At 43.9% G+C, this 12,499-nt stretch overlaps 2 protein-coding genes and 1 long non-coding RNA gene across 8 annotated transcripts in view; 2 read left to right on the forward strand and 1 right to left on the reverse strand.

The window, feature by feature from the left end:
• NDUFAF2 (NADH:ubiquinone oxidoreductase complex assembly factor 2) overlaps positions 1–5,258 on the reverse strand; it is a 167,913-nt gene extending 162,655 nt beyond the window's left edge. Inside the window, exon 1 of the mRNA XM_036901810.2 lies at positions 5,036–5,258. Coding sequence (XP_036757705.1) covers positions 5,036–5,162 — 127 coding nt within the window. The 5' untranslated portion in view covers positions 5,163–5,258. The remainder of the gene's footprint in view (positions 1–5,035) is intronic.
• LOC130681673 (uncharacterized) overlaps positions 1–12,499 on the forward strand; it is a 219,089-nt gene that overhangs the window by 154,825 nt on the left and 51,765 nt on the right. The window lies entirely within an intron of this gene.
• ERCC8 (ERCC excision repair 8, CSA ubiquitin ligase complex subunit) overlaps positions 5,306–12,499 on the forward strand; it is a 48,553-nt gene continuing 41,359 nt past the window's right edge. For 3 of the 6 annotated variants that reach the window (XM_057494942.1, XM_036901779.2, XM_057494946.1), the window contains exon 1: positions 5,306–5,462. In XM_057494942.1, coding sequence (XP_057350925.1) covers positions 5,386–5,462 — 77 coding nt within the window. In that variant the 5' untranslated portion in view covers positions 5,306–5,385. The remainder of the gene's footprint in view (positions 5,463–12,499) is intronic. The other 3 variants (XM_057494945.1, XM_057494955.1, XM_057494950.1) reach the window with 3 other exon arrangements.

Here is a 12,499-nt window from a genome sequence, read left to right on the forward strand (position 1 = left end):
AAAATGTTTGACTTGAATATCTTTATTTCATGATTATTAAAATGTGAACAGTTTGAGAATATGACTAGTAGCCTAGTATAAACAATTCACTATATAAAAAGCCCTAATAAAAGTTATAATTTTTTTTAATGTACCCCCAAAAGATATCTACCTGCTATGTTTGATGTGACATTTGTTCTGGATTTAAAAAGACAGCATCCTGTTATCTACCATACACTGATATCCCTTCCTTGGGCCTAACTTAATCCATTTGGGGATCATCAACTGATACTCAATATTATGAAAAGTAACAGATTAGATGGGACTCTTAAATTAGCTACATGCAATTAATTTCTCATGTTATTTTCTTGAATGCTAAAAATCAAACACTATTATCTGGTTCAACTCCCTAGCAGAAAATCATATAAGTGTTCAGGTTTCAGTTCTCCTAGTAGCATAAATATCTAGGCTTCTTATGAAATATTGATCTAAAGATTAGATTATAAACAAATGTCATTTTCAGAATGGACTCAAAGGTCAGAATGCCAGCCAGGTAGTTTGGATTTATTTTCAGGTAATGGAAGTCACTGAAATGATGGTATTCATAAATACCTGTCTCTTAATTTCATATTACACTCTCCCTGCTTGACTGAATTCAACTATCTCCATAGTATTAGTGGCCACCTGTATGAAGGTGGCTTCCAAATCTGTATTTTAATCACTGACATTTTTGGAACTGCAGATCTGAGTAAACAATTGTCTGATTATACAATTGCCCTGTTATTAGCAACAAATTATTTGCTCTTCCACTAACCCAATCCTAAAATCTGCTTCTCTATTTGCATTTTTCTGTATTTGCCTCTATTTGAATGAACCAGTCCCCCACAACTCACCATCTCTCCAGAATCAAAGCAATAAAATCACCTCTGGCCTCTCCTTTTCTCTTTCCCCTTCCACCAGTGTAATTCATTATCAAGTACAAACATTTCAGTAACTCAAAGTTTGTCCTTCCATGCCCATAACTTCAGTCCAATATCTTTCTGGATCATGGTAAATCTAGCAAGGCTCCCACTTAATAGTACTTGAGCTCCCTCTCTCTCCCCTCTAGCTCATCTTCCACAGGGCTGCCAGAATCTTTCCTCTAATAGCTCTCATCATATCTCCCTATTGAACAAGCTTTCAATGGCTACCTACTACTTACAGAATGAAGAAGAAATTTCAAACTATAGTAGTATTTGAGTCCTTCCGTAATCTGACCTTGTCTATTCCCACACTATAACACTTTCTCTTATTCTTCTACACTGAAGCCTACCCACATGGGGACTACCTTCTAAACTCTGTGGTATTTCCTACCCCTTCCTATCCCTGACCAGGAACAGTCTCTACCATTCTTTCTGAAATTGTATTTATCATTCAAGGTGTTCTGCTCAAATGTTTGCAGCTCCTTATCTCCCTTAATTCTCCCAGCTACAATTAAACACTAGGCACTCTCTTCCTTTTCCAGAATAGCTCTAACAGTCTGAAGGTTGTTTCTTATAAAAAGGTTAAACATCTACCCTCTGATCTAAGTTCTTAGCTAAAGGGCTATATAGATGAGCCTAATCCTTTTCTATACAATCTTTCAAATACCTGAATCTCTTAAATCTTCTAAACCTTCTAATTTTTCTCTTCACAGGGTAAATTTCCAAAAGATTCAGACTCATAGATAAAACTTCTAGAAATTTTCATCATCATAACTACCTCTGCCTAGACACTAGATTTTCAACCATCTCTTTTGAAGTGTGGTGCCCAGAAACAAACACAATAATCCAAACCAATGTTTTTGCAAATTATGCATAAATTCACACCCCTCCCAAATTTGGTCATTCACAGTATCGTTTAGCAAATTAACAACTCAAAATGGTCCTTCAGTAATCAACTTGTTGGTTTTAACTGGGTGCAGATGCTTAATAAACATACAAAAGAAGGAGGTGAAAATAATAAAACAAGGTTCAAAGAGGTTCTAGTTGGAATCAAGTAATACAAATACAGAATTTATCTTAGAAAGGAAGAAAACTACCTTTTGAAACACGACATATATAGAACCAGATAGGTAAAAAAGGGAGATACTATAAATAAGAAGGGTGTAATAATGAAGGAATTTTCCAGATAAAATTTATTTGAGGAATCGTTTACTAAATAATCTACCATAGAGCAAACAAACTTTCAATAAAAATATGTTGATTAACACTGTTATTGAACATGCCAACTAATGTCATATTTGTAATTTTTTTGTTATGCCAATATGCTTTTTTCTAAAGTTACAATTTCAACAATCAATCCTAAACTTAAATTATTCAAGAGACTTATTTTTAATTATATAACAGTATCTTTTCTCTCATGAGATAATATCTTTTGTGGAAAACATAGCTCTTTAATGACTGGTACTACACCATCTGAATTACAAGAAAAAGTAATTTCCTCTAAAGAGTTCCTAAATATTCTTCATTGATGATATTAAATGCACAAAAGTTTATCCAATTCAAAGAACACTCAAGGAAACTTTCAAAGAACCACTTTTCTTATCAAAGAAATAGGAAAGTCAGATGACTCATTTTTGGAAAACTTGCTTTAAAACAAACTAAAGATATTTCTCACTTAGGACATGTGTAACAGTATTTATAGAATGTACAACATGCTTGTGTTGCAGGCCTCAATTATCTAAGAAGTGAAGCATACAGACATATTAGCAGCATACAATGATTCTCCTACATCATCAATAAAAGCCTGATTTTCTCACATCCAGAATATACGAATTCAAAATATCAAGCCAATTGAAGTAGAAATTGGCATAAGCACTTTGGAAAACAATTTGTTATCAATAAAGTTAAAGATAAACATATCCTTTGACTAATAAATTATGCTATTTTAGGACAGAAAATATTTTTTTATTTAAATCTTTCTGTAATGATATTATATTTTCCTTGAAATGAAATGACACAATGAAATTGATACAAAATTTTTTAACAGGCAAAAATTTGAACAGATGCATCATCAAAAATCTATGGATGGTAAAATAAGTACATGAAAGGATTCTCAACATTCTCAGCCATTAGGAAAATGAAAATCAAAACCACAATGAGATACCTCTATGTACCTAGTAGAATGGCAAAAATAAACATAAAAACAGACAATACCAAGTGATAGTGAGGATATGAATCTAGAACTTTCACGTATTGCTGGCAGGAAGGCAAAATAATATTGCCAATTTGGAAAATGGTGTGGTAGTTTCTTATAAAGTTATATATACATTAACCACACAACACAGTAATCCCCTCCTAGGTATTTACTCAAGAGAAATGAAAACTTAGTCACATAAAATCCTGTGTGGGCAAAAACTAGAAACAACCCAAATGCCCTTCATTTGACGAGTGAATAAAAAACGGTGGTACACCCATATAATGGACTACTACTTAGCAATAAGAAGAAACAACTACTGACACATGGATCAATCTCCACTGCATTATGCTATATGAAATAAGCTAGATTCAAAAGACTACACCCTGTGTAATTCTTTTTAAATGACGTTCTGGAAAAGGCCAAACTATAGGGCCATAAAACAGACCAGTTGTTGCCAAGGGCTTGTATGGAGTGAGGGAATGAACACTGAGGGTTAGTAGGAAATTTCTGGGGTGATAGAACTGTATCTTGATTATGTGATAGTTACATGACTCTAGCCTTTGTCAAAAATCATACAACCATACACCAAAAAGGGCGATTATTACTGCAAGTAAAGGATACATCAATAAAAAAAAGTCAGTCTGATGTTCTGTACATTTTTTAACAGTACTGACATCTTATGGAAGCAAAACACCTTTCCCTTGCAATCTGTCAAGAAATACTTCACCACCATGCCAAGTTCTTTGTGGACTTTTTAAAAAAGATATATTCCCTGCCCTGACAGAGTATATAAGTTCATTAGGGAAACAAGCCTAAGATATTAAAATAAGTTACTTTATTTTATTTATTTTGCTTAGAAAAAGGCTAAGCAAAACAATTTTGAGTGATAAATCATCCAATGCACTTTGTGCTCTACCAGAAAGGAAGGAAGGACTCATTCCCTTTGTCAAGAGATACAGGGAATGAATGGAAAACAATTTTGGAAATATTTTAGGCCCGCTCGATATAATTGCTATCATCATCCCCTCTAACTTTTAAGTGAGGAGACTGAGACTGGGGAAGGATATTTTGTCCATGATCCCTCAGCTATTAGGTGTCAGTGCTGAAATTCTTATACAAGACTTTCTCACCCCAAAGCCTGAGATCCTTTGCATCCCAGTGATGGAACAACAGAGAAGAGGTTATGAAGGCTGCTACCTGGTGTGATTTTAACGGAGAAGAACACCCCTTAGCTCCCTAAACTCCACTATTTCGCATGAAACCTACACAGAAGCACAACGGTTAAGAGCCACCAATCTTAAAGTGAGTTCAACGGGTCTTGGAGTGTGAACTCATGGTAAAGGTTAACATGGAGCCCTGTGGGGATCTCCTTTCCATGGTCAATGTGCACGGACCTACTTCTGACCAGTTTTGGTTGTGAGGAAGGTGATGCGAGAGGCCAGCACCTGAGTTACTTAGGTAAGAGGTAAACAATTAGAAAGGAAAGCGGAGGCGCTCCAGTTACACCTCTTCAATTACACCCCTCGGCCTGGTCGCAAGGGGGCAAAGGAGGAAGAAAGCCATTTGCCGCTCCTCCCGAGGGCCTTTGGTAGATCTCGTGGACTTGTCCCCGTCCAGTCGCCCAGCGGCAAGGACCTGCCGGGGCGCCCTCCGCGCGGGAGGACAGGTGTGCGGGCTCGCGCTGGCGCGACCGGGCGAAGCGGACCACGGCGCAGCGGCACAGGGCCGGGCACAGGGAGTGCGGGGCCGCGCGCGGAGGCGCTCCGGGACAGGCGCCAGAGTGAACGGGTTTCCCCTCGTGTGACATCTTGTGTGTCGCACGTTGCGCTCGTTCCCGAGGCGCTCTCACTTTCCCCTCTTACTGACCGCGCAACCGCTGCCCTCACTCTCCCCTCACCTCTCCAGTTCTTGTACTCCGGGATATAGTAGTATTTGTTACCGAACCGGTCTGTGCCCACCTGCTTCTTCACTTCCTTTGACAGCGATCTGCGCAGGGCGCGGAAAACACTCTGAACCCAAGCCATGCGCTCTGCGTACTGCGAGGGGCAGTGGGACCCGCTGGGACCCCTGCAGCAACGCCCCAGCCGCCGACTCCGCCCGCGACCGCCTCCCCGCCCGCCCTCCAGTAACGGCGCCCACAACTGGCCGGAGGGCATCGCCGCCCGACCAACGGGAGGCTACGCTGTTGGACCCGCCTCCGAGCTGTCATGGCGGCGTGCCACGGCCCGTTCTCTGTGACGGAACGGTATGCTGGGGTTTCTGTCGGCGCGGCAAGCGGGCCTGGACGAACCTCTTCGCCTCCGTAGAGCAGTGTCCACACGGAGGTAAAGGAATTTAACTCTTCTCTCTAACAGGCCACTTTAAATCCGGTCCATTCTCTGTATTAGCCCGGTTTCACACTTTCCCGCTTCATTGTCACTTTCCTCCCACCAAACTCGGCTTTACTTTCTCTTCTGCTCCGTGGCCTGAGAAAATAAAGTACCTTTCTGTAACTCCGGGGGGAAAATCCTGGGGCGAAATACCTTTCAGGGAGAAATAAAGTGGAAGAAACCCCTTTATTTCTTACAAGCAGCCCACATCTAACCCTCCCGTGTCTCTGGCTACTCGGCTGTAGGAGAAGAGGCACCACCCAACCTCTTGTCCAGATAAGCCCTCGCTCGCCCTAATAATTACATATTGATACGGAGGTTGACTACTTCTCCCCACCCGATGGAAACAACTATTTTGTGTAGATGCACTAAAGCCAGGAAAGAGTTTCTGGATATATTGCAATTTTACCCACAGCCCACCCCTCCAAAAATTTCGCCTCACAATCTACTTGCTCCCCATCTTCCACAATGGCCCCTGTGCCAGAAAACTGGAGCACTGTAACCAGGCTAATAACATACAATAGCAACAGCAATAAAATCATGATAATCCTCAAGCCAAAGGAATCTGCTAAATTCAAAATCCATAACTCGCCCATTCTACAGGCAGTCAGTAGCTGAACCAGTAGGAAGTTGACAGCAATGATCAAGGGGCAGCTGCAGCCAAGCGGTGGGTCCAGGACACAAGGACTGTAGAAGAAAATAAGCTTAAGGACGACAAGATACATGTTTTAATGACATCAGCATAGGCAAATCTTGTCCATCAGGTAGGACATGCAAGAGAGTGGTCCTGTGATAGGACAGTGGCAGGAATGGAATCTCATCTAGTATACCAGACTTTCACCCCCCTCTCTGTGGGAGTTACAGATGGGTCAATATATAGGACTACAGGAGGTACATGCACTAGCCATAAAGTTAAAACAAAACTTCCCCATAAGATGTTTTACCTCCGGGATGTTTTTGGTACACTACCATTATCTTAGGGGGCCACTCAGCTTCCAGGTTTTTTCCCCAAGGTGCCAGAAGGGCCAGCCATCGCTGGTCCATGTGTCAAAATGTCCAGGGCCACATCCACTCAATAGAGTCTCCAGGGTTTAATGCAGTTGGGGCTGGCAGCAGGATGTTGCTCTGCTGGCCATATCCTGGCTTCAATAAATCCTCTTTGGTTTGCACATACAGTTGTACAGGAGAGGCAGCAATGTGTGTCAGCATGTCCACAGGGCTCAAGGCTCCTTTCTGGGGCTTCTCATTCATACGCCTTAGCACTGTCCATAAACGAACTGACCAGCCCCATTAGACTATTGGTATCCGACTCTAGGCCAGATTTCAACAAACCATTGTTCCTCTTTATCATGCCTGTTCGGTAGGGTTATATGGCACATGAAACTTCCACTTTATTCCTATTTGCTGCAACTATTCCTGTAACGCATGTCCAGGAAAGCGGGTGCCTTGATCACTCTCAGTCATCTGCAGCCAGCCATAGGCTGCAAAGAGAATCTCTAGGCCCCTTTTGGTGGTTTGCTGATCTGCATGACGTGAAGGAAAAGCAACCAACAGTTTGGTAGCTGTGTCCACACAAGTCATGGCATACTGATACCCTTCTGATATGGGCAGAGGCCCAATATAGTCTATCTGCCACCTGATGAGGGGCATTGGCCCCTTTACTATTTTCCCATGTTGCTGTGGGACTCACTGTAAGTCCCTCTTAGAGCACACAAGGCTCTCCTTCCGCGTTCAACAGCAAGCCCCACTGATGTGCTACAGCCCACATTGTCTTTGCCCCCTGTGCAACAAATGCTGATGTAACCATTGGACTATATCAGAAGCAGGCTTTCCTTCTAACCAATGCACCTGGGACAATGTGTGTCTGCTTTATCATTCCTAGGGGATGCCAAAGGCAAATGGCCAGTCACATGATAATATGGTAACTGTCTTAGTTTGACTAGAGGTCCATAGTTCTTGCCACAACCCTTGCCCTCAAAGGGGCCGGTGACCAACCATCTAGTTGTCATGGTACCATGTAGGTAGCCACAGGGTCAAGCCCCGATAGATGGCCCAGCTGTCAGTGCAGACAACTATAGAGGAAGGCTCCTGGGTGATCACGTGCCATACTTCCCACAACTCAGCCCATTGGCTGCTCTTCCCCTCTCCATCCTCCATCCATATTATCTCAGTCTTAGGATAGAAAGCCACAGCCCTCCACTTCAGGGACTCCCTATGACTAGAGCCGTCTGTATACCTGACTCTTCAGATATAAGGACTTTCCCTACTGAGAAGGACTCTTACCTACCAATGGCTCAAAAGCAAGTTCTTCCTGCTCCCCACTGGTATACACCACTGGCCCCAATAAGCATTGGAGTTCTCCACTTAAGAGGCTAGTAGAGAGGGCACTACGCTGCTGTAAATATGCACCCCATTGGGCCAGTGTAGGCCTTTGTGCCGTGCCACTCCATGGCCTTTGTGTCCAATCTCACACCCACCCCGTGATGTGCTATTATTACCAAAGTGGTTATTACCTTGGTCAGAGCTGTTCTGTGTACTAGCAAGGCATGGTACATAGCAGCCAGTTGCTTCTCTATCAAGGTGTACAGGACCTCTGCTCCTTTCCGTAGTTGTGACAAGAATCAATAGATTGGCATGTCCGTTCAAACCGCTGCCAAAGACCCCATCCATAGCCATCTTCAGTTACATAAACATCTAGCTTGTAGGGCCTTGATGAGTCCATTACACTAAAGGCCTGTATGGCCTTGACTGCTCACTTAGCAGCAGTAAAAGCAGCTGCACATGTTTCATCCCAGTGCCACCTGAGGCCCTTTTGTACCAACCAGTATAAGGGCTTCAGAATTTGTGCCAAGTGCAGGATAAACACTCTCCAGTAGCCCAAAAGACCCAAAAACTCTTGTAATACTGCCACAGTGGTAGGGGTAGGGAAATTCTGGACCTTGTCTATGACTGCTTCTGGGATAACTTTAGTTTTACCCTACCAGAAAACCCCCAAGAATTTTACAGACAAAGCAGGTTCCTGAACCTTGGTGCTGTTCACAGCCCATTCTTTCTCCTGTAGAAGCTGCAGCAGTCTAGAAACTGCCCCTTCTAAATCTGCAAGAGAATCAGATGTTAGCATAATATCATCAATGTAATTATACAGCTGCACCATTTGTGGTTTCTTCCATGTGGCCAAGTTCTGGGCTACAAGTCCAGAACAAATGGTGGGACTGTGGAGGTATTCCTGTGGAAGGACAGTGAATGTCCCCTGTCAACCTTCTTACTTGAAGGCAAACTATTCCTGACTCTCCTGTGCTATGTCAATAGATAAGAAATCACTAGCAAGGTTCACAACATAATGATATGTCCCTTGCTTATGACTGAGGGTGTCCATAAGGGCTGCTATAGAGGGGACAGCAGCATGCAAAGGGGGTGTGACTTTATTCAATTCCCTGTAATCCATGGTTATATACCAGGAGCCATTTGGCTTTTTCACTGGCCACACTGGGGAATTAAAAGGACTATGAGTGGGCTTTATGATGCCCACCATCTCCAACTCCTGTAGAGTTTCTCCAATTTTCTTGTACCCACCAGGCAGTTTTACTGCTTAGTATTTGTTACTCACCAAGGTACAGGAAGAGCTACAGGTGGGTGCTTAGCATGTCCCCTCAGAACTACCTATACCACACGTACCCTCAGTCTGAACTCCCCTGCAGCTGTCTGTTAACTGGTGCTGCAGGATACCCCCAAAATATATTCCAGGATGGGAGAAATGTACACAGTGTACTCCTTTGGGGATAAATGCCCTACCCCAATGGGATTTGGGCTTTCTACACTCTAATTGCCTTACCCCCATAGTCATTTATCACAGCAGCAGTCCCAGGAAAATGCTCAGGGTTGCCATAAATCAGAGAACATTCAGCTCCTGTGTCCACCACCACCAGGACACTTTGTACATTCACAGGGGACCAATGAACTGCTAATTCTACAAGTGGCCTCTGGTACCCATCATGTCTCACAAGGTGGGGGCCTTGACCCTCCCCTCAGTCAAACTGTGATACCCAATCATCATGCTGTGGGGTGGAGACCCAGGTGCAGCCTGAATACTGTCCTCTAGGAAGTTTTGCAGGGACACAGGCCAGACCTGGGGCTTTGCCTCCACACAGGTGGACCTCAGTGGATGGAACTGCTGCTCTGGCTTTAATTGGTGCCACACTTCTAACAAGATCCTATTGGGCTGCCCATCAAGTTTTTCTTTCCCTGCCCCCGCCTTTATCAAATCAACCCACACCTGGGTTCTTGAGACCTTCATGGGGCCCTTTGCTCCTCTTCTTTCAATGGTAGCCAGTACTTCCTTCTGTGCTCTTACCCCAGATCTGCTAAAGTATGAGTAGCCTCACTATGGGTTGCCTTATGTGGGGGGCATGAATAGTCATTAGGGACCCAAAGAGAGATGGGGGTAGCTGTATAGAGCACCAGATTTCTCATTCCTATGGTGAACAACTCATCGGGGCCCTGGGGGTCCATATTATAGATGTTATTTTTCATGCCCAGCTCCCATAACACCTGCTGGAGCCCTGCATACATTTTCCAGCTATTGGGTAAGTATGGTAAATCACTCTGATTAGGCCAAAATGCCCTGACAGTTGCTGTCAGCCAATCCGGAAGCACCTGATTCCTTGAAGTGTGACAGGCACTTTTCAGTCACTGCTGGAGAGAAGGGTGAGTCATCAGGGGAGCTAGTCTACCCATTTCAGAACCTGACATAACAATGTTTTCCACCCCCATATCCCAGAGACACAAAGCCATGTAGGCAGAGGTTCTGAAGGCTTCTGCTGAAACTGGATGCTCATGTCCACTAGCTCATCCTGGGTGTAGGAGTGGACTATGGAGTGCTCCACAACCTGGGGGTGGTGGGGGCAGCTCCTCCCCTTGAGGAGTCTGTGGTTGTTGTGTTTTTATTTTCTTAATTACAACTGGGTGGCTTTTAATATCAGAGAGGCTGGTGCCTCAGACGGTGGCCTCAGCAACAGATTGGCCCTCAGTCTCACCCCTTCATCCTCTCCTGACATCTCTACCATCTCCTGGGCTGAAGGCACTGCTCTTTCCTCTCCCTGCCCCATGACCTCCTGCAATGCAGCTTCTCTTGCTGCCTTCTTCCTCATTGCTGCTAATGAATCTTCCAGGAGCATGACCTGTCTTCTCAGTAACTGTCTCTTTTTTAAGGGCATCCCGTAGGTCATCACCCAACCCCTCCAAGCAATGCTGAAGTGTGTGTGTCTCCTGCCAAAGTCTCTCTCTTGCCTTGATAACCCTCTCTCTCTTTGATAACACTTTCCACTATCTTGAGGAAAAGACATCTCACAATTCCAGGTATTGCACAACCATTCAGGTCCTCTAAGCAGTCTTCTATCTCACAGAGGGCTAATTCCACAGGTTCCAGTGTCTCCACACTTCCCCAATTCTGGGGAAGTCCCCACCCCTCTAGGAGGTGCTTTACCCTAGACCAGTTCCCCACTAAGGGCTTCCTAACTGGAAGCCCCACAGATAGGGGGCTTCTGGGTAAATCTGCACCCTCTACTGCTGCAGCCACTGGGGCCTCCCCACCGTCCATGGGGTGGTTCTGGGCATCTCCCCACCATCTCTAGAGGCAGGCCACCCAAGGGTCACACCCATGTAGACAGATTTCGGGCTCAGAGGTCCTTCCAACTACCACCAGATGTAACTCTGTGGGGAAAACCCCATGGCAAAATAGCTTTGTAACCAAAATTAGTCAAAGGGAGAAATAAAGTGGGAGAAATACATTTATTTCTTACAAGCAGTTGTCCATATCTGCTCTCCCGTGTCTCTCAGGACCTGTTGCAGAAGAGGGGCCCCGCCCATTCTCTCCAGTCCAGATATGCCCTCGCTTGCCCTTTTAATTACCTATTGGTGTGGAGATGGACTACTACTCTCCACCCCTTGGAAACACCTATTGATATGGAGATGCACTAAGGCCAGGCAGGAGATTCTGGAAATATTGCCATTTTATCCACACTTTCATATACTTGTAGGGAAATGGATGTGCACGAGAGCTCTGGTGAGGGCACTAATAAACCTAAATGAAGATACTTTTGTTTTACTTTATTCCTCATCCCCCATATTAGGTCTCCTTCCCATCGGCCAAGGAATAACTACTCTCCAAGGATTCAGTCAGTCAGTCATATTTAGTGATCTACTGTATGCCAACTATTATGTTAAAGGTGGAGCATAGGCCAGGGATTCAACAAATTTTAGCATGACTACAGCAGACAGTTGGAGAGGGGGCCATTGAAAAGAGATGAAGGTGGAGAACTAGTCAGAGGCTAGATGAGGAAGAGTGTTGTGTGCTTGGATAAGAGGTATGAAAATGAGAATAAGGTGACAACTATTGCCTTTTGTCACCTGCTTGGAAAATGGGTTGAAGTTGAGCAAGGGTGGGAACCAAGTTAGGTAGGTAACTTGCAATTGTCCAGGAGAGAGTGATGGAAGCCTGGGTCAAGGAGATGGCAGTTGGAATGAAGACTGTGAAGATATTTGAAAATATTTAAGCAGTACAATCAACCAGCCATGGAAATTGATTGGATACAGTGAATGATGAAAAGGGAATAGTCAACAGTGATTCCCAGATGTGTGCCTGTGCAGCAGGGTGAATGATGGTAATGTTCTTTTAGATAGGGTTTTCCAAAGAGGGAGCAAGTTTTACTTTAATTGTGCCCACATTGATGTTTACCAAATTGCTTTTGAGGTACTTGTGAAGATTTTAACTTGGAGAGTGAAGGACACAGTTAAATATATATGCTCAGAAGGAATTGAGACCTTTAATGCAAGATGATATATGAAATAAGGAGGAGATGACATCATCCAGGCATTATCTGTAGAGTAAGAAAAGCAGTTCACTGACAAGAAACAGTATTTAGAAACAGTAATGAGAGAAAACAGTATTTAAGGAGGAAGTCATTAAATGTGTCAGTTGCTTCCCTCAGCCTCCT

This window comes from Manis pentadactyla, chromosome 2, assembly GCF_030020395.1.
Source record: "Manis pentadactyla isolate mManPen7 chromosome 2, mManPen7.hap1, whole genome shotgun sequence".
Classification (NCBI taxonomy): domain Eukaryota; kingdom Metazoa; phylum Chordata; class Mammalia; order Pholidota; family Manidae; genus Manis; species Manis pentadactyla.